The sequence below is a fragment of the Panicum hallii genome, chromosome 3, assembly GCF_002211085.1.
Source record: "Panicum hallii strain FIL2 chromosome 3, PHallii_v3.1, whole genome shotgun sequence".
NCBI classification, from domain to species: domain Eukaryota; kingdom Viridiplantae; phylum Streptophyta; class Magnoliopsida; order Poales; family Poaceae; genus Panicum; species Panicum hallii.
Genome location: NC_038044.1, coordinates 1009530 through 1032050, shown reverse-complemented (window position 1 = coordinate 1032050; position 22521 = coordinate 1009530). Strand labels below are relative to the sequence as shown.

At 43.3% G+C, this 22521-nt stretch overlaps 2 protein-coding genes across 5 annotated transcripts; both read left to right on the top strand.

The window, feature by feature from the left end:
* Positions 1-423: 423 nt before the first annotated feature.
* Positions 424-12218, top strand: LOC112885995 (protein ZINC INDUCED FACILITATOR-LIKE 1-like). 4 transcript variants are annotated; one of them, XM_025951724.1, is made up of 17 exons: positions 431-940; positions 3136-3176; positions 3365-3425; positions 3532-3634; positions 3723-3825; positions 3898-3951; positions 9289-9351; positions 9425-9474; positions 9557-9632; positions 9731-9931; positions 10174-10261; positions 10548-10633; positions 10719-10826; positions 11133-11177; positions 11265-11353; positions 11674-11717; positions 11811-12218. In XM_025951724.1, exons 1-17 carry the CDS (start codon positions 757-759, stop codon positions 11912-11914), a joined length of 1500 nt encoding a protein of 499 aa, XP_025807509.1. In that variant the 5' UTR covers positions 431-756; the 3' UTR covers positions 11915-12218. The 4 variants fall into 4 exon arrangements, with proteins under 4 accessions (XP_025807511.1, XP_025807509.1, XP_025807512.1 ...); XM_025951725.1 differs by lacking the exon at positions 431-940 and adding an exon at positions 1252-2299; XM_025951726.1 differs by lacking the exon at positions 3898-3951 and having other exon boundaries at positions 424-940.
* Positions 12219-12601: 383 nt separating this feature from the next.
* On the top strand, positions 12602-21752 carry LOC112884303 (probable peptide/nitrate transporter At3g43790). Its single transcript, XM_025949681.1, has 15 exons — positions 12602-12749; positions 17885-17987; positions 18089-18191; positions 18291-18344; positions 18482-18532; positions 18606-18655; positions 18756-18831; positions 19180-19356; positions 19579-19666; positions 19755-19846; positions 19922-20029; positions 20192-20236; positions 20320-20408; positions 21440-21483; positions 21655-21752. The coding sequence occupies exons 1-15, from the start codon at positions 12602-12604 to the stop codon at positions 21750-21752; spliced, it is 1326 nt and encodes a 441-aa protein (XP_025805466.1).
* The last annotated feature ends 769 nt before the right edge of the window (positions 21753-22521 follow it).

Below are 22521 nucleotides of genomic sequence, written 5' to 3'. Positions count from 1 at the left end.
ATTGGGGATCCTATCTGTGTGTTTGCCTGCCGTATATATACTATCAGTATATACATGACAAGGGCATAAAGCATGCAACAAACAAGCTGCTATCTGCTGCTCGAGAGCTGTGGATTGTGTACTCTACTCCCTGATGACGCATGAGCTGATGCCCTGCCATACCGCCGGCGTACTGGCATTCAAGTTTGCGCGCAAGCAGCAGGCAATTCGATTTGGCTTCCTTGCTGCTGGAGAGGAGAATAGAATAGCAGGAGATGATTCGAATCATATCAGCGTATGCTCTACCTCGATCGCCCCTATAGCTGGCTGGCTGCCTGCTCGACCACCACGGAAGCTAGCTGCCCAACAAACAAAAAAACAGCACGTGACCATTGATTCCATCTCTTCTTCTGTGCTCCCTCTCTCCGTCGATCTTCCTGATCGTATTTCTGTCTGTTCTGTTGTGGGTAGGGGTGTCGGCCAGAGTCATTATATTCGACCAGAAAAGAAAAGAAAAAGGAAGGGCCGGCGTGTTCAATCAATACACGCATGTGCGATTGTGCAGAGCTCATCAGACAGCGGTCCAGCTCCCATAGTCGCCCGCCCTTGTCAGCCATTCCTAGATAGGGATCGAGTAGGACTCCACTCCATCTGATCTGATAGGGGGAGTGAACAACCGATCGATCGCCAGGAGGGATCGGAGCTAGTAGCCTAGTGCTACAAGACACGAGATCAGAAAGAGGGTGAGGAGAGAAGCGAGATCTCCAAGAGGCAACAATGGAGGACGAGGGGCAGTCGGCGGCGCCGTTGCTGGAGGAGATCGAGAAGCATACCGCCGGCTGGAGGAGGACGTACGCGGTGGAAGGGTGCCCCGGGTGCGCCGTGGACCGGAGGAAGGCGGCCAACCCGGGCATCCCCTACGGCAGCTTCATCTACGTCTGGATCGTCACCCTCTGCACAGGTACCATCCTCCATATCTGTCTAGCTCCTCGATCGTATCGAATGAAATCGCCTGCTTGCTTGCTAATAATAAGCTGCTGGCCTGCTGCTACTACTAGCACCGTCGATTCTTCTGGGCGTGCATGTAGTTCGTTCATTCCAACCTACGTATCAATCATGCATCGTACGTGTGGATGTGCTTGATTAGCCTTCCTCCACACTTCATCTTAATTCTTAAAAATTAACAAAGTCAACATGCATGGCTGGGGGCGCTACCTGGTACTCTAATTGTGCTTTTCTTTTGCTGACTTGCCACATCTAGCTATCAATATGCGATCTGCTGGTGTCGTCACTGCATTCCTTGTATTTTCTTTTGGACAAAAGACGCATGAGGCGAACCACGCGCGCTGTAAATTATGTTTGCATACATTTAAGGAAGGAAAATGTATCGAGAGGCAGTGCTGATGATCAAGCTATAGTAGGAAAATAGAAAAAATGATCAAGTTCAACCTGAAATTGGGCCAGAATCCTCTACTTAATTATATTGGCCTAGCCCATAGAAGAATTTTTCTCTGAGGGTCCATATAAGAAATTAATAGGCCTGCTCAACCGTATTAGCTGGCTGGGCTTTGGGTCTGTTTGCCATCAGGCCCATTTCGTCTGGCGGCCCGATCTACACGACTCCCTCCGCCGCGAACCTTCTTCTTCTTCGAGGCAGCCATCCACGGATCCACCACCACTCTTCCGTGTGTACCCGTGAAGGCCGGAGATGTGCGATGCCCGTGAAGGCCGAGATGCGATGCATCGCCATGCGCCAATGCCGTGATTGGATTGGATCCTCTCCCATTTGGCGCCACCTCCGATGTGGACCGACGAGGTTCAACTCGTCGTGTTGCCCTCGTCTTCCTCGTCCTGCTGATGGCCTGCCGTATCGGCCGCGGACGCCTCAAACATTGGAACACGCCTCTCGCATTGCCCAATAATTGCCCCCACCATTAGGGAAGAGCGGAAGGAAGCATCTTTGCCGATTTCCGTGGCCGACGGGACCGACCGATTTGATTGGCCATCTGGCAGCGCTGGGAGGATTGGTTTTTGCCTTCCTTGATGCGGTTCTTCTGGCCGAGAGGAGAGGCGGCATTGGTTGCGCGTCCCCTGCTCTCATCTGGCTTCGGACCTCCATCCAATTGCTGTTCTGAGCATTGAAGGGGCGAGCAAGGAATTCGCTGGCCGCCGGCGATGGGGGAGGAGGGCACTTGGCCGTTGCTCAAGGAGGAGTACCACCCGGGGTGCCCCGGCTGCGCTTACGACCGGAGGAAGGATCTCCTCAGGGGAATGCCGTACAAGGAGTTCCTCTACGTCTGGATGGTTTCTCTCACGGCCGGTACAGACTTCTCTTCCTTGCACCGCATTCTTTCCGAGCCTTTCAGGTGACTTTTCTCTTGAGCTCGTAACTTTGGAGAATTTGGATGACCACATGTTATTACAATAGCTATAGCAGGTCATAACGAGTGCTTGAGGTTGGCAAGATAGAAAAAAATGTCCTGCAACATGAGTGGCAGAAATTTTTTCTCAATGCTAAGTTGTGCTTCTTGTTGCCTTGTTGGTAGGTCGATGGTCCAGTATGCTAACTACAACTTTTATTCTCAGTTACTGTGTCATAGCAGCTAAAGTCCAATCCTTGACAAAAATTTTCCTGTTGTGACGCTGTAGGTGCTACTGATTTTATTCAGTAATTTTAGGTTGTTTTGCAGTCATTGCAGTGTCTCCCTACCGCTACTGTATAACACCTCCCTCAATTTTTGAAGATGTACTGACAGAGATACCATGCACCTCCCGTTGTATTTTTCATTTGTGAGAAGTTGCAAGATCATTCCAATTAGGCAGCAGATAGGATTTAAGAGTTAAAACTTTTATACTATGTGACTTGTTCATCATGTAACAATCTTTAGTCATGAACGATTATATGCTATCTTTATTTAAGATTGATTTCTCTGAGTGCACAACCACTTTTCTCAGGCCTTATTAAGCTGTTTCTCCATTGCTATTATTGAACTAACTTGATAGATGTCAGCATCTGCACTACTTGACCTGCATTACATGACTGGAATTTTTTCCCTATGTTGCTAATCTTTTTATCTTCTTGTATCTTTTCTTTATTTTTCATAAATACCGTCCACTGCATATTTACTGTTTCTAATTTTCTTCTCTCTTTTTCAGCTTTACCAATATCATCATTGTTCCCCTTCTTGTATTTTATGGTATGTACACAATTTCATACTCTTTTCTCTGGTTATTCAGGGTTTTGTGTTATATGACCAATATGTAGCTAGTACGCCATTATGTGTTTTTGGATGCCTTGATCTGTCTTGTTCTATTTCCTCTATTCCATGCGTCTGTTAAGTTACTTCATCTGACAAAGTTTCATGTTGTTTCTTATACTACATAGATAAGAGACTTGAATGTTGCTAAAAGAACAGAAGACATCGGCTTCTATGCTGGTTTTGTAGGTTAGTTTTTATGAATTGCTCCCTCATATTCTGCTTGGCTTAGTTCAGTATTCATAATTAGTGAAAACTTTGTTATTGATCAGTTACATGCTCTGGATGTTTTCAGGTGCTTCGTTTATGTTTGGTAGATCCTTGACTTCAACAGCTTGGGGTATAGCGGCAGACCGTATTGGGAGGAAACCAGTTGTCATGTTTGGCATTTTCTCCGTGTTAGTAACATTTCGCCTCTATTTATATGGAAGAGTGGTGATTGAGCGTGGAAATGAAACTCAAACTTAGTTCTTATAAATTTCTCAGGGTTGTGTTCAATACTTTGTTCGGGCTTAGTGTCAGCTATTGGATGGCAATTGCTACACGATTTTTGCTTGGTGCTTTAAATGGTCTACTTGGACCAATTAAGGTATGGTGAATTTGCAAGCTCTTTTATGTTAAAATGTGCTTTAGTCAATAACATCTTGCTTGAATTTTACAGGCTTATGCCATTGAAGTTTGCCGACCAGAACATGAAGCCCTAGCATTATCACTTGTAAGATACAGATTTGTAGAGAGATATGTTTAGGGTAAACACCACACACCCTAGGAGGGGGGGGGGTACCTCTTTTATATATAGGCCGTATAGGCTTGGAGTACAAGTAAGACAATTACAAGTCAAATACAAGATGTATACAACTATACATATCTAATACCCGCCCGCAGTCATAGGGGGAGATTGATGGACACCAAGACTGGGCCTAAAATCTGTAAATAACTGTACAGGAAGACCCTAGGTCATAATGTCAGCAAACTGTTGCGACGAAGGAACATGAAGAACCCGAACGTGCCCCAATGCAACCTTCTCGCGCACGAAGTGAATATTGATCTCAATGTGCTTCGTCCGTCGATGATGAACTGGGTTGGCAGTCATATAGACTGCACTGACATTGTCACAATAGACGATCGTAGCCTTAGAGAGAGGAAGATGAAGTTCTTGAAGCAACTGGCGAATCCAGCAACACTCGGCCACATGTGCAACAGCCCGGTACTCAGCCTCAGCACTGGAACGAGATACCGTAGTCTGACGTTTCGATGACCAGGAAACCAAAGTGTCACCAAGATAAACACAATAGCCTGAAGTAGAGCGCCGAGAATCTGGCCAGCCAGCCCGGTCTGCATCATAATACGCCGTCAGAGAATCCATAGGACCAGTGCCAATCTGAAGACCAGAGGACAAGGTTCCTTTGACATAGCGCAGGATGCACTTGACAAGGGCAAGATGCGGCTCCCGTGGGTCATGCATAAACAGGTAGACTTGCTGGACAGCATAGGCGATATCAGGACGAGTGAGAGTAAGGTACTGGAGGGCGCCAGCAATACTCCGATACTCAGAAGGATCAGCAGCAGGAGGTCCATCTGATGCAGAAAGCTTGGACTTACAGTCAACTGGCGTCGTGGTGGAGTGACATTCACTCATGCCAGCACGTTGTAGAAGATCCGAAGCATATTGCCGTTGAGACAAGAACATACCGTCAGAAGACCGAGTAACAGAAATCCCCAAAAAGTGATGTAGATCTCCAAGATCAGTCATGGCAAATTCTGTATGAAGTCGACCAATGATAGAATGAAGCAGGGCATTAGAGGAAGCAGTCAGAACAATGTTATCCGCATACAACAAGAGATAGGCCAGCTGGGCGCCGTCCTTGTAAACAAACAAGGAGGTGTCGGTAACTGAAGGAACAAAACCCAACTGTCGTATGTATGTGGCGAATCGCTGGTACCACGCGCGAGGAGCCTGTTTCAAACCATAAGAGAGACCTCTGCAGAAGATAGACATGATCAGGATGAGCTGGATCAACAAAACCTGACGGCTGCTAGCAGTAGACTGTCTCATCAAGATGGCCATGGAGAAAAGCATTTTTCACATCAAGTTGATGGATTGACCGATGACGGTATGCTGCACTGCTAAGAACAACCCTGATGGTTGCAGGCTTAACGACTGGACTGAAGGTCTCATCATAATCAACTCCATGCTGCTTTGAAAAACCTTGAACAACCCATCGGGCCTTATGGCGAGCAAGAGAACCATCTGAATGAAACTTGTGTTTATAAATCCACTTGCCTGTACCCACATTAGCCCCTAGTGGGCGAGGAATAAGACGCCAAGTGCCATTATCCATGAGAGCCTTGTATTCATCAGCCATAGCTACTCGCCAATTTGGATCAGCAAGAGCACTCCGATAGTTGGACAGTATCGGGGATGCAACAAGGTGCTCGACAGATAGATTCTTGTAGCTTACAGGCTGAATAGTGCCTGATTGGGGGCGAGACATGCGCCGCAGGACGGGAGGCGGCGATGTGCCGCGCATGGGGCGTCGAGGCGTAGGAAGTGGCGGCAGCACTCAAGCAGACGGGCTGAACTGTCTGGCTGGAAGTGGTGCATGAAGACGACGAGCGTAGACGTTGCCGAACCGTCCAGGAGGGTCAGCAGGCGGTTACTGGACAGCAGGCTGCTGAGGTCGACGAACGTAGACGTTGCCGAAACGATCGGGCTAGTGAATAGGCATAGCAGCGTGCTGAGGCGCACCAACTAGGGCCGTGCTCCCGCCCAGGAACGAAGAAGCCAAAGGGGGTGCTGATGGGGATACAGGACCACGCCCACCATCACCAGCGGCACCTGAAGGTGAGACTGGTGTGGGTACAAAACCGCTCCCACCAGCACCGGAGGCGCCAGAGCTAGATGAAGGTCGCGGCTGCTCGACATCCATGGAGGATGGAGCGACCGGCGAGGGAGCCGCTGCATTGTTAGTAGAGCAAGGCACAATAATATCCAAATCATCGTCTCATAGAAAATCCAAGGAAGATGGCGGGACGGGAGCGTAGCGTGCAAAAGGAAAGGAAAGCTCATCAAACACAACATGACGAGAGATAATAACGCGACGGGTGGAGATGTCGAGACAATGATATCCTTTATGTCGCGAAGGATAGCCCAAGAACACACATGCAGCGGATCTAGGGGCAAGCTTATGAGGGGAGGTTGTTTGGAGATTGGGGTAGCAGAGGCACCAAAAACTCGCAAGTGATCATAGGAGGGGGAGGGGGATCTGCCAAAGAGGCGTGCATAAGGGATTTCACCAGAAATAGAGGATGATGGACGCCTGTTCAGGAGATATGTGGCTACAGATAGCGCCTCAACCCAGTAGGGAGGCGGCATGGAGGCATGCATCAGTAAAGTACGTATAGAATTGTTAAGAGTACGAAGAACACGTTCAGCCTTGCCATTCTGAGCATAAGTATAAGGGCAAGAATGTCGAAATAAGACACCACGGGACCCTAGGTGGGCTATGGTGGCATTATTAATAAATTATGTGCCATTATCTGTTTGAAAGCACTTAACTGGAAGGCTGAACTGAGTCTGTGCATACGAAATAAACTGAGTGATATGCTCATAAACATCAGACTTACAATGTAGGGAAACGTCCAACAAAAATGAGTAAAGTCATCCAACATAACCAAATAATATTTGTAGCCCGAAATACTAGGAACAGGTGATGTCCAAACATCGTAGTGAACTAACTCAGAAGGAGATGAAGTCCGAGAGGTAGAGGTACTAAAGGGATGTTTGCCCAGCTGACAAGCATGATAGACAGAGCGATCTACTTTAGTACAAGAGATGTGTTTATTCTGGCGAAGAGAGGCAACAACGGCTGGGGTAGGACGACCAAGACGCTGATGCCACAGGGTGAAGAGGCAGCAACGAGGGCGTGGGCAGTGGCTGGTGTGGCAGCAGTGAGGGTGTACAAGTCACCATCGCTATTGCAGCGAAGAATCACGCGTCACGTCCTGAGGTCCTTCACAGAAAAGCCAAGGGCACCAAATTCAATGGAACAACTATTGTCTCGAGTGAACTGACGAACAGAAAGAAGGTTGCGAACTATGGCAGGGACGACAAGAACATTGTTCAAGGTGAATTCAGATGCAGCAGTGTGAAGAACATACTGACCACGAGACGTGACATGAATATGTGTACCGTTGCCTACAACGATAGATGATTGCAGCGGGGAAGCACGAGAGAGAAGGATACCTTCAGACGAGTGCATGTGGGTCGAGGCGCCGGTATCCATCACCCACTGATTGCCCTGCAGCGCCATCTGCTGCAAGGCGGCAACGAGCCCGACCTGATCCCATGATGGAGAGGGCTGGGACACTTGTAGGGGCGCGAACGTCGTCTGGGCCTGCTGGTTGGGGGCGCCATAGGCAGTGTGGGCCTAGGGCGTAGGGCCCAGGATGCCCTGACCGCGCTAGCCCTTGCCGCCGGCGCCGCCTTGGCCGCCAGACTAGCCCTAGCCGCCGGACCAGTCCTAGCCGCCCTGCTGCTGGACCCAAGGGTTGAAGCACACCCATGGGCCAGCAGGAGAGGGACCATGGCCCTGCTCCTCCTGCTGGGTGCCGCCGCCACCCCCTCCATTGCGCCGGCCGCCGTTACCCTTCTTGCGGCGCTGCTGCTGGCCGTTGGGCTGCTGCGGGGGGCGCCGACGAGGAGGTGGAGGAGCGGCAGGAGGGGTTGGTGGTGGCGATGAGGGCGGTGGATGCAGCGACCTTATCGGCGTTTGCGAGGCGAAGTTCCTTGGTGGCGATCTGGTCGAGGGCACCAGCGAAGTCGAGGATCATGCCGGCGATGTATTCGACGGAGGAGAGGAAGCGGGGGTTCAATCCCTGAAAGAGATTGAGAACCAGGGTGTCCTCCGGAACAGGTTGCCCGACGTCGCGGAGGGCGTCGGCAGCCTTCTTCACCTCTTTACCGTTGTCGGAGATCAAGAGATCACCCTGAGTCATGGTGTGGAAGGCGTGACTTAGGTAGATCGCTTGCGGCGCCCTGTTGGACTGGAAGTGGTTGGAGATCGCGAGCCGTCTGATCCTTGCCGCCCATGGTGAAGTTGAGGACGGCGTCGGAGACGAAGCCGTAGAGCCACCTACGAATGCAGAAATCCGCTGGCTCCCAGGACGGCCGAGAGGGGTCGGTGGGGCGTGGAGGAGCAGTGCCGTCGATGTGCTTTAGCAGCCCGAACTTGCCGCACATCGCGCGGAAGTAGGACGACCACTTGGTGTAGTTGGATCGCTGTGGCTCGAGCGTCATGGGGATGTGGGACTTGACGGCGAGGTCGCGTAGGGGTTGGCGTAGAGAGGACCGGAGGAGTCGCTGGTGGTGCTGGGCGCCGTCGGAGAGCTGTTCGAGGACATGGTGCTGTTGGTGCTCATGGTGGCGCCAGGGCTGCAGATGCAATCTGCAGGGAGGGGAGTGGAGAGGGGAGGAGTCGTGCCTGGAGGAGGAGGCGCGAGTCTGGTGGGTGGCGTCGATCAGGGGGATTCGCGATCGGTGGTTAGGGCAGCGGAAGAGAGGGAGAGGCGCACGGCAAGCCTAAGGTAGGGCCCGGACTCGTGATACCATGTTGAGTTGCATGCACCAACCAATTCAACCCAATTGCTTAAGCTTATGGGGAGAGGTGGGCAATTCACCTATACTTCAACACTCTCCCTCACGTGCAGGCTCCCTCAGGCCTCAAACTCAAACGTGGAAATTAGGAGTTGGCTACAATTATTTTATATAATCGCGCCCACCAGGATTCGAACTCGAGAACTCTGGCTTTGGTACCATGTAGAGAGATATATGTTTAGGGTAGACACCACACACCCTAGGAGGGGGTTGGGGGGGGGGGGTGACCTCTTGTATATATAGGCCGTATAGGCTTGGAGTACAAGTAAGACAATTACAAGTCAAATACAAGATGTATACAGCTATACATATCTAATAAAATTTCATGCTGATGTGTTACTAATATTTTATATTCCAATGATTTTGATACTGGAACTCACCTTCGTATAATTTTAGGTCAGCACAGCGTGGGGAATAGGTCTTATCATTGGTCCTGCTCTAGGAGGCTACCTTGCACTGGTACAGCAGAGGCAATTTAACAATGTTAAAGCATATCTAATTGTCAGTGCTAACATGGTTACCTTTATGGCAGCCTGCAGAAAATTTTCCAAATATCTTTTCACCTGACTCATTCTTTGGAAGGTATCTCTTTTTTACATAGCAGGACGATATAGTCTCAAATAATCAATTTACAGAGTACTTACTTTCAGCTTAAACTTGTCAGGTTTCCATATTTCTTACCATGCTTATGCACGTCAGTCTTTGCTTCTGCTGTTCTCATAAGCTGCATATGGATGCCGGTACGTGAGATCCCTTTGAATTCATTTCGCATTCACCACCATTTGTACAAATTTGATTCTTCCGTACTCACCATAAAACATCTCAAAATGTTTTCTAGGAGACTTTGCACAAGCATAAAGTTAGTGAAAATGAAAACCAGAACATCGAAGCTTTGGAGGCTCATCTGATTGATCCAAAAGAAAAGGTTGAAGAAAGTGGAAGTTTGGATACCAAGAAGAGCTTATTCAAGAATTGGCCGTTGATTTCATCAATAATTGTCTATTGCATCTTCTCCTTCCATGACATGGCTTACACAGAGGTATTTGTTTATTACCACTTGTGGGATGTTTATTTATGATTTAGGCAAAACCTATGCATGTTATGAACGTACCTAGTACCAACATAATTTTTTTTGTATTTTCATGGTGATTTGAAAATGATCTGAAATTATCTTGATGTATGATGTGTAGTTGCTATTACCTAGAGGACATAGTTTTTTTCCTTGAATAGTCTAGAGAACTTTTCAGCATGTTATAGAGCACTAACCAAAACTATTTCCAGGTGTTCTCTCTATGGGCTGAAAGTGACAAGAAGTATGGTGGACTCAGTTTATCGTCCGAGGATGTAGGTCAAGTCCTTGCAGTTACAGGTGGATTTTTCTCATTATTGTTGGTGTTATTAACTTGTAAAAATTCCATTAATAGTCTAAAGTGGTTCGTGTACTACAAAATATTAATTAGATGACGGTAAGTATCCAATTATAACTTTTCACATGTATGTGGAAAAAAGATTACTCAATCATTTCACTCAGCTGTAAAGAATCTGCAAATTCTGTCCTCCATCTGGTTGCATCATTGTGGTTCTCAATACTTTGTAACCAACTTTCTGTTATTTGTGATAATGCCATTTACATTATTTTACCTCTTCCATTTCAGGTGCCAGTCTTCTTGTATATCAACTGTTCCTGTACCCTCGTATCAATAAAATTCTTGGGCCTATCAATTCTTCTCGAATTGCAGCTGTAAGTAAAAGCTTATGTTATTTAGTTGACGCAGTTTTTTTTCTCTTCTTTCTGCATATCTGAACTATTTTTTTCAATCTTGCAGATCCTGTGCATACCTATCCTCTTTGCCTACCCCTATATGACATACCTACCAGAACCTGGATTATCAATCATTCTCAATATTGCATCAGTGATAAAAAATAATCTTTCTGTGAGTATCTTTTGCATCCCTTTCTGAGTCATGTTATTTGTTCTTTTAGGACCTAATAACTGCGCAGATGGCAGTTTTCATGCACTTACAAAGTCTGCAGTTACTCTGCTCAGAAAATGGAAAGAAAACACTTTAGCCCCTGGTGACGGTTGGCAAATATCAAACATATAAATCTTGTATAGTTATGCTCCACTTAGCAGTCTACACCCTTTTCTATTGAATATTTAGATTGTATGTATTATTTATTTTCTGTTACAAATTACAATTACAGTTTATTCTATTATAATAACATACATACTATATCAGGTTACCATCATCACGGGCACTTTCATCCTTCAAAACAATGCCGTGGTATGCACACATGTGTTCAGCTCAATTTTATATTATTAAGGATCTACTCCTAATCTGCAACTGACTGAGGAAAATACTTGTTAACAGCCTCAGGATCAAAGAGGAGCTGCAAATGGATTGTCCATGACAGGAATGTCATTTTTCAAGGCAGTTGCTCCAGCAGGAGCAGGCATTGTGTGAGTGTAATTTGCTCCTTGTACCTTCTTTGAAGAAATTTTTTGAGTTCCAAGTTGAAATTAAACTTGCAATACGCACTGTTGCCTTGACAGTATATTTAAATGAAATGTTCTTGAAGCTTAAAAAATGGGATGGCTGAGCTATAGTGTACTTTGAATTTTTCTACTGTGCTGCTAAATTTAATTTTCAAAAGAGCAAAGCTGAGATATACTGTATATTGGATCTACTACTTCCCTACTGCTTGAAATTTTGTTTGAGAATGTATCTGCTCCGTGTGAAGCGTGTACTGTTGCTAATTTTTCTTGGGGTATTTATTCAGGTTCTCGTGGGCACAGAAACGGCAGCATGGTTTTTTCTTTCCAGGTAAAATTGCTTTCCTTTTTGAGGAAATTCCAGATGCCTTTTCTTTTCTTTTTGGCATCATATAATATAATTCTTCTAATTCCACCCGTGCAGGTGATCGGATGGTGTTTTTTCTTCTGAATGTGATTGAGTTGCTCGGGCTTATCCTCACTTTCAAACCCTTTCTGGCTGTGCCAGAGCAATGTAATAGAAACTAGAATTCAAACCTTAGAAGCAAGGATATCCAAGTAGTCTTGCACCGGTGAGGTAGGTAAAGGACATAATGCCCTTGCCCCTTCCACAAGGAGGAACCTGAAAGAGGGAGACGGAGTTGTTTGCGTGTAACTGCAGCAATTCAGTAGAGGAAATGTAGATGGCGGCCAATCGATTGCTTGCTTTTGATTGGGCGGGCATTTTGTGCCGAGTTGCTGCGCTGTAAAGTAGCAATAATGTAAGTTACAGGAGCTCGAAACTATTTGTTGGAAATGGAATTAGTAGACATTATTATTTCTATCCTGATTACTTGTGTGGTCTGCTTCTAATTTATTCTGCTGATTGGCTACCTTCCGCGTCGAGTCAAAAACATGGCGTCCTGATGAAAATGCTGAAGCAAAATTGTGGAGTGCGTACACTTTCTGTCAGCAAAAATAATGCCCAGCATAGCAGCCTTTTTATACATTCCACGTGCTTGGTGGCTCAATGAGGTTGAAATCTTACGGAAGCTGAGAAGTTCATTCTTAGGCGTCGATCATAGATCGAACGGCTCGTGGAACACGTCCTCTGCAGCAGCATTGCCGCCCCCCACCCGAGTCGTGGATGCACATATGGAGGAGCAGAGCTTGCGCAGCTGCATGCGTGCCTGCTGAGGTGGTGTGGCTTTGTAGCTAGCTAGGTGACCGATCGAGATGGGCAGCGAGGAAGCGCCGCTGTTACTGCCGCCGCCGGCGGTGGAGGGTTGTCCTGGCTGCGCCATGGAGCGGCGGAAGGCGAGCAGCAAAGGGAGGATCCCCTACAGGGAGCTCTTCTTCGTCGGCGTCACCTCCCTCGCCTCATGTACGCATAGCAAGCCTCCATTAATGCTCTTGCATCCGGGCAATGCCTTCCACGATTGATGTGTTCATATCCTTGCGCGGCAACTGGGTTCAGTCTTCACACAATTGCATCCAGCTCGAGCCTGCACTGTGCCAACTCTGATTGCTGCTGGATTGTGCCTAGCTAGTTCGCTCGTCAGGGAATGCTTACATTGTGCTCTAGTAGCGTTCGCCGCTGCTTTCCTGCTCGCCGGCGATGAGCGTTGCCGGAGACATGCTGCCTGGAACAAGTGCGAGGTGTCTGGGCCAAACAGGACAGGGCATGTTGCAGGGGACGATCCCTCCTGGCCCCACCAGTGACAGAAAATTGGACGGGCATGCATGTAAATATTTGTAATCGTTGCTAGTGTAGGAAGGTGACAAGATGCGAGACGGTGAAAATAGGACCATTGCTCCTGAATCTTGATCCGCGAATTCTCTAGCTAACTTATAGCCTTATTATAGCACTACTACTGAGCTAGCTGTTCGAAACCAAAAGTGGTAAACAACCAACCAATGCTCTGAAAAGGCTGCAGTTCAAGATTTAAAACTGGCCCGATCTCGAAAATTTGTCTACATGCCATCTGAGATCCAGCATCATCTTCATGCATGCAGGAGGCTGATAATAAACTGCCAGGAGAATTTTTTTTTTGAAGCGGCAACTGCCAGGACGAGAACTTAATATCCAGTGCCAGTCCCGATTGGATCAGTACTTACACTGCTGTTTAGGCACAAATCAATTGAAGGCAGAACTAGCCAACTTGTTCAAGTTGAAACTAACAAACATAGGAAACCGGTGCATTGCATCTGCAGGCTGCAGCAGCTTTGCTCGCTTATGTGTCTGGTTACTGTTCCAGCTACTTACCTCCTTGTTCCTTTCTCATTTGCATCCTGTTAGAAATAGAAATTGTATGAACAGAGAGACAAAGAGAACAGTGAACTGGTCATCTTTTATTAATCTCAAGGTCCCCTTATATAGAGAGATTACAAACCTAGTTAATGCGGCATTAGTATATAAGTTTCTCATTCTAATGGCAGAAGTAAAGTTGATCCATAACCCAGCAATAAGATCAATTCATGTCTTTAACCATGGCTGTTACCATGGCCTTGAATCCATTGTGGTTGCATTGATGAGGTCAAATAAAGATATTTTGTAACACTCCCCCTTTTGACCGAGTCCTTCTTGAGATCAACATGTTCTTTAATTCCTATAAAAAATCTTGTTGGAAAAAAAATAGGAATAATATGTATGGTGATTACTTGAACCTTAAGATTTAAGGAGTAATCCATGCCTTGATTTATCTCTAGAAAAATCCCTGCAGGGAAAACATTAGATAAGACACGTGCTTGCATCCATCATTGTCTTATTAAAAACTTTGTATGAGAAAAATCTGATGGTAAAAACTCATAAAAGAAAAGAGTACAATGTGAAGCGTCTAACAAGGTTCATCATTTAGAGAGAGTCTCCCCCTGAAGCTTGCAAGTCTCTCAGCCGTCTCGTACCAATTCCCTTAACACATTTCTCGAACAAGGAAGTAGGTAGGGATTTGGTGAAGATATCTGCCAGATTATCACAAGACTTTATCTGTAAGATGTTTATTTGTCTACATGGGGATAAGACAACTTAGTAGCAATATGTTTGGTGATATTGCTCTTGATGTAACATATTTGCATCTTTGTAATACAAGCAGCATTATCTTCATAGATAATGGTAGGTGATTCTGAGGAACCAATACCACATGATTGCTCAATGTGGTTTATCATTCTGCGAAGCCACACGCATTCACGTGATGCCTCAAATAGTGCAACGATCTTAGAATGATTTGTAGAGGTAGCCACTAAGGTTTGTTTAGATAACTTCCATGATATAGCAGTTCCTCCATAAAGGAACACAAAATATGTCTGTGATCTGGCATTGTGGAGATCAGACAAATAGCCAGTTTTCTTAAAGAATAAGCCAAGATCTTTAGTACCATTCAGGTATCCAAGGATTTGTTTTGTTCCGGTCCAATGACGCTTAGTTGGGGCAGCACTATATCTTGCCAACAGATTCATTGCAAATGCAATGTCAGGCCTGGTACTGTTTACAAGGTACATAAGTGCTCCGATGAGACCGAGATAGAGACATTCTGATCCTAATATCCCTTCTCTTTCCTCCCATAGTCGGAAAACGTCCTTTTCTTTATTGAGAGATCGAACAACCATGAGAGTCTTATTTGAATATGCTTTGTCCATATTGAATTTCTCCAATAATTTATGAATATAGACAGATTGGTGCACTAAAATTCCTGAATGAAGGTGCTTGATTTGCAAACCTAAGCAAAATCTAGTTTTACCTAGATCCTTCATCTCAAACTCCGTCTTAAGATGATTGCGGGCTTCATCAATATCTTGTGTGTTGCCAATAATATTCAAATCATCTACATACACTGATATAATGCAAAATCTTGTGGATGATCTTTTGATGAAGACGCATGGTAAATCATCGTTATTGGAGTAACCCTTCTCCAGAAGGTACTCACTCAGCCGGTTGTACCACATTCTTCTCGACTGTTTCAGGCCACAGAGTGATCTTTGAGCTTTACACAATACATATTGCGATTTGTGCTTTCATTCGGTATGGAGATCCCATCGGGGACCTTCATATATATATCCGAATCTAGTGACCCATATAAATATGTTGTCACGACATCCATCAACAACATAAATAGACGCTTTTGAATTGCCAGTGATATTAAATATCAGAACGTAATTCCACTCATGATTGGAGAATATGTTTCATTGAAATCAATGCCGGGTCTTTGCGTGAACCCTTGTGCTAGAAGCCTCGTCTTATATCTCACCACCTCATTGTTCTCATTCCGCTTCCGGATGAAAACCCATTTGAAACCCACAGGAAAGGGTTCTGGAGGTGTAGGTATCACTGATGAAGAAAGGGTTTTGGAGGTGTAGGTATCACTGATGAAAATACCTCTCTTTTATTGAGGGAGGCTAACTCTGCTTCAATTGCTTCATTCCATTTGTTCCAGTCCGAGCGTTTTTTGCATTCTACCATAGATTTTGGATCTGGATCATTTTGGATGGTATCTACAACTGATGAGGCAAAGTATATGTCGACAATTGTAGTCTTACGATTGAATGATTCTCCAGAATCAACATAGTTTATGGAAATTTCATATACCCTAGTTGACAGATCGGTATTTCCCAATACGACAGCGTTGGGGTGTTCCAACGTCCCATCATCAGAAATTGAGTGCACTGTGGACGTGGGAGGTGGATTGGGTAAATCCACTTGGTGTCTCTCAACTTGAGGTTGAGTTTCATTTACTGTTTTAGAGGATTCTTTCCTCTATTTCCTTGTGTGCTTGTGAGGATTTGCCGTACTTCTCCCACTTTCTTTTGAGGTATGTAGTTGAATAGTTTTGTTTGGTACCTCTATTCTTTCCGGCACATTCCTTGCAGGAATGTATGATTTTTTGACACTTTTACTCACAGTAAATGAGTCTAGCAAATTATTTGCAGCAATCTGCAAATCATTGATCCTCTGAACTTGAAGTTTAGATTCTATGGTACAAGGATCCTCCTTTAGGGTGTCTAAGCCATTCCAATTTATTTCTGGGCATTCTATGTGATACTTGAATTCTCCCCCTAATGCCGGAAAATATTCTTCATTGAAGATACAATCGGCGTACCGGGCTATGAGTAAATCCCCTGTAAGGGGCTCCAGGTATTTAATGATCGACAGAGTTAAATACCCCACGTAGATCCCCATTTTCCTGTGAGGGCCCATTGATGTACGCTTTGGTGGTGAGATCGGTACGTTTATAGCACAACTGAATTTCCGTAGATGAGGATCACCATGAACCAGTTGTATGGTATACAGTTGGGTGCAATTGTATTAAGTCACCAACGTGTAAGACTGCGTGACCTTAACATGAGGTTGGTAGGTTACAATTTTGCAATAGTAGTCTTGCAATGAGCTTAATTCTCTTGATAAGAGATTCAGTTAAACCATTCTGAGTGTGAATATATGGTACTGAATGTTGAACTTCAATCCCTAAGGCCATACAATAATCAATGAAAGCTTTGGAAGAAAATTCTACATCATTGTCCGACCTGATTGATTTTATCTGGTGTTCATGTTGACTCGCTCTAAATCTGATGACTTGTGCAATCAATTTTGCAAAGGCATGGTTCTGTGTTGATAATAAACACACATGAGACCATCTTGTGGATGCGTCTATTAGAACCATGAAGTACCATGAAATACCTGAATGGTCCAGACAATGGTTGAATGGGACCATAAATATCATCTTGAATGCATTCAAAAAACTTTAGTGGTTCAGCCTTTATTTTGAGATGTGAGGGTTTCAAAATTAATTTTCCGGTTGCACATGAGGTGCACACAAAATCTGAGGATTTTGGGAATTTTTTGTCGCTCATATCATGTCCATTTGAATTGTTCATGATTTTTCTCATCATTCCTATGCCGGGATGGCCAAGGCGTTCATGCCAAGTTTTGAATATATCAACATTCTGAAAAATCACTTGTGGTACGGGTTTGATTATGTGTAGTACAATCCAGACGGGAGAGAAGGCACCTTTTCAAGTGTCTATTTGCCATATCCAGTATCTTTGGTCAAGAGGAGGAACTCCTCATTGTTTTCTTCATATGTTTTCACATGAATTCTATTTTTTCTGATATCTCTGTAACTTAGTAGGGTACATCTTGAATCGGGATATAATAATGCCTTCTCGATATGTATTTGTGTACCCATTGGGAGTATGATAGTGGCCCTTCCAGAACCAACAATCATAGCATCGCGTCCCGCGATGGTCAAAATTTGTCTTTCTCTCTTTGTGAGAGTTTGGAAAAATTTGACTTCCCTAAGTATAGTATTAGTGGTACAATTATCCACTAGGCACATCTCTTCTTCTATTGGATTGACTCTCGTAACAATCTATATTATGCATAATTTGAATTCGTAAGAATAAATGCAAAATATAGGAATCGCATACGAATATATTAAGATAGCATGTGTAAAAATACAACTGATAAAAAGGTAGCATCAATGATAAAAAGGAATCACAGAATTTTTTGAATGATTCCAACTGTAGCTGCATCTTACATGGTGGGTAGAGCTGTTTCTGCAATTTTTTGGGGCATTATCGCAGACCGTATTGGACGGAAGCCTGTCATCACATTTTCAATCTTGTCTGTGTATGTATTACAGAAATCCTGAGTGTCAGATCATTTTATTTGGATTTCAATATTGGTGTTGTACAATCCAATTCATCTCCTCACATGCATGCCTTTTGTAGGGTCATATTTAACACACTATTCGGTCTAAGCACAACGTATTGGATGGCAATTGCTACAAGATTTGTGCTGGGTGCTCTAAATGGCCTACTTGCTCCAATAAAGGTACTTATAAATTACCATTTTCAATAAATCCATCTAGATTGTAACACATTTGTTTAAAAAGGAGTATGCTAAATTAGAAGTTACTATCAACCATTGCAGGCATATTGTGTTGAAGTTTGTCAAACTGAACATCAGGCACTTGGACTCTCACTTGTAATCTCATGACCAAAGCTTTGTACTGTTTATGCACAATGTATTTTATTGCATAATCCTTTAATTATGAGTATTAGTCTAACTGAATGTACTTAATCAGGTGAACACAGGGGTTTGGGTCTTATTGTTTTTTTTAGACCAATTTGGGTCTTATTGTTGGTCCAGCTCTTGGAGGCTACCTTTCACAGGTACCAATTCAGAAAGAAAAGAAGAGAAAAAAATATCTCACTTTCTTACTGCAATCCACTTTTCTTTTCACAGCCTACGGAGAAATATCGCCAAATATTTTCTGACGGATCTGTTTTCGGAAGGTAAATCATCCAAGTGCAACACTTATAGTCGATTACCAAATGCTAGGAATTAGTGATGTATCTTTCAGATTATCATAGCTCAATTAATTGGATTTTGCAGTTTTCCTTATCTTTTACCTTGTCTAAGTGTATCGGCAATTGCTACTCTTGTCCTAATAAGCTGTACATGGCTTCCGGTGTGTAAAATTTCACCTCAAAATCTCACATCATTTAAACTTCCTTTAGAAAATAAGAACACTAATGTTTATTACATTTTGACCTTTGTTTGCAATGTGAAATCTTATTTTCCATAAATGCTCCAGATAAACATAACATGCAGCGTTGACTACCAAAGATGCAATTAACAAATAGACTACTGAAAAGTAGTAGGGTCATTTTTGTTTAAACTATGCTTACCTTGTATCCTGCGCTATACTGAAAAAAATGATAGGTAGTATTTACTTAACTTCATTCCAGGCATACTGTTGAGCTATTATTAAAAATATTCTCTAGAGTTTTTGTTAACGTGACTATATTAATTGCAGGAAACTATACACAGGCATAAAGTACCTGAAAAGGATACCAAAGTAGTCAAAGCATTTTCATCACAAGAGGGCTATCGGGATTCACCTCGCAAAAAAAGTTTGCTCCAGAACAGGCCTTGGATGTCAACTATGCTACCTTACTGTCTTTTTAGTCTTCATGACACAGCATATAGTGAGGTAAAAAAAAAAACCATATTCTCTCAGAATTCATGTCCTATTTAGCATGTTGCTACTCAGTGGGGTGTTTTTCATTTTGAATGATACTCAGTAAGCTTATATAAATGATATTCGATATTCCTCATGAGTTAAAACTGCTTATCCTTATACTTAACTAGTCATGTTAATCTTTCGCCCATAGAACTCAGGGGTTTAATTGTTATGTAAATCTCTTAATACTAGATACTTTCCTTATGGGCTGTGAGCTATCGTAAGTATGGTGGCCTTAGCTTCTCAACGGAAGATATTGGCGAGGTTCTTGCAATGGCAGGTATTCCATCCCTCTGCCATCCCCTTTCCACCTAGATACAAAATTTCAGCTTACTGAATTTAACAGGGGCTTTCTTCCTTCATTTCAGGTGCTAGCTTCCTAGTATATCAGCTTATCATTTATCGCTGGGTTCATAAAATTCTTGGAACAGTCAACTCATCACGTATTGCTTTGTCTCCTGCATCTTCAAACGAAACAAACATAAAAGTTCTGTATTCCGTGGTCATCACTTAAATTTCAATATTAACATTGCAGGCTGTGTCTATACTTGGTCTTGCAACTTATCCCTTTATGACATACCTATATGGAGTGGAACTTTCCTTGGCTCTTTATTCTGCAGCCATGATGAAAAGTGGTCTTGCAGTAAGAATTTTTGTTTTTTCCCCTTCAAAGTTCAGATTACTAAATATCTCGCCCCACCATTTGTAAGCTAATGAGTCATTTTCTAGGGAGAAAATACTGAAGAATAAATAGAAGTTTCCCATTATTTTAATTGTATTCAAATCAATGTAATGTTCTATACAGATTACTGCTACGACAGGAATTTGCCTTCTGCAGAACAATGCTGTGGTATGTATGAACTCCAATTGAGTATATTGGTATGCTGACAAAAATCAAGTACAAGTACGTAATATATTTGAATTTAATTCCAGTGTCAAGAACAAAGAGGCACCGCAAATGGTATATCAACTACTGCAATGTCATTTCTCAAGTCGATTGCTCCTGTAGGGGCAGGGGCTCTGTAAGTGTTTATTCCAACTCTCCTTTTTGAAACAACACATGGGTAAATTTCATGTTACTTAGGTTGTCAATCTATTGTTGCATTGAACCTAGTAGAACGTTCCTAGTTTCATCAGGTCACCATCAGTGGTGTTGGCTGTATCAAGCATTATTCGGCTAGCTAATGGTCTTTGCATCAAGATATTTCTTCTTAAATAAAATAATACACGGTACTGATTCCTACTTTCTATGACGAAAAGTATTGGCCATCCAACCGATTTAGAGTTGCAAGCACAATCTGTGATCGGTGGAACAAAATGTACCTATTAAACCAAAGGTTGATGCAAATCAGTAAAAATCAGCTTGAGGTGTTGCTTGTCTAGTTACTTCCGGATTAGCGGGACTGGGGAAGAAAATGGTTATAATTAAGATATAATTGATCTTTTGTTTTCTAATTTATGGAGCGATAATTAAGAAATAATTGATCTTTTGTTTTCTAATTTATGGAGCATATCAAATGCGCATCTTAGATTTAATTTATTTATATTTAGAAGTAAGAATTGTTTCTTCTTATAACCAAATACACATTTCGATGCGTATTCTGCTACAAATATGCCATCATACAGATATAGCACTTACAACCATACTCTCTGATTGGTAACAAAATATAATAAGTGTTTACGCAGATCATCTGCATTTCATGTACGATTGAATACCCAGCATTAAAAAAAAGAATTTACAATTTTAACTTTAGTTAACGGATCATAACAAATGCAGAGTGTCCATGTACTTTAATTGGTCCTAATTTTATAAAACAAAAGAATTTTATTTATTCCTAAAATATCAGTGGAATCTACATAGGTTCCTAAAATTTTCACTAATTAAGCCTCTCATAAACATAAAAGTATTTGACAAATGGGGAGGCAAGAACCCAAATGTCAAAATTTCTGGGTCACCTCATAGAAAAAGCATATTGCTAAAACAGAGTGTAGAATCTAAATAGTTGGATCCATATGTGTACCCTAAACTCTGAATGCATATTGATCAATACAGATTCTCATGGGCACAAAAACGTCAAGATGCCACTTTCCTGCCAGGTAATACTAGCAATTTTCTACTGTACGTCGCATCATGTTTCATTTTTTTCCCCATGGTAAACTAGCATATAAATAAATAGTATAGTTTCGTTATGCCGGATATTTCCTTGTGATAGTAGAGGACAGGAACATGTATATGCTTATCCAATTTGGCTTGTGGTGATTTTGCAGGTGATCAGGTGGTGTTTGTGGTGCTGAATTTGGTGCAGCTCCTTGGGCTGATATCCACCTTTGAACCCTTTCTGGTGTTGCCTGCATTAGCAGTTTAGTTGATCAAGGCTGGAGAGTGTGAAAGAGGCGTTCATTGGGACATATTTACTGTTGATCAAGCATAAACCAAAAAAAGGAAAATGATGATGTTCATTTGTGCCCTAGAGTCTGAATTTGGAAGTTTGATCTCCTGTCTGTAATCTGAACAAACCGAGGACAGAGTACCTGCTGTTTCAGTCACGCCCTTGTGTGTTGCGCTACTGAAAACGTCTGATTAGTCCAAAAAAAAAGAAGATAAAAAGGCTTCAGTTGACTACCTTAAAAATTGATGTATTTTGTACGCAGTATGCATCTCGCTAATTAGGTTTGGCACAGGCTTCAACCTGAACCGCTCCTTCTTGTATTCTAAAGCCAGGTGCCACAACGAATTGTTTGTTCTTCAATATAGCTATCGTCGGAAGCATTTGTCCGTACTGAAGTTCATCTTTGTGATCCATCCTTTACTAATTTAAGGCGATGGAACTGATTCCGGATTAGTGGCAGGAGCATCATATCGTCCAATTAAGCAACAGCAGATCTTTCTCATGATCTCTTTTTGTCTGACGACCACATCATTGCATTTTGACCTCACATCCGGTTTTTAAAAGAAAACTGAATGCATAAGTTTCGTACATATAGCAATGTCATAATAAAATAATGAACAATAATATCACGAAAAGGAGACTTATAGAGGCTAAAAGACTATTAGAGATACATATCTTATCCTGAAAATAAAAGCTTCATACTTCACAGGCAATCGATCGGGGGTTGCGTACGTTTAGAACTCAG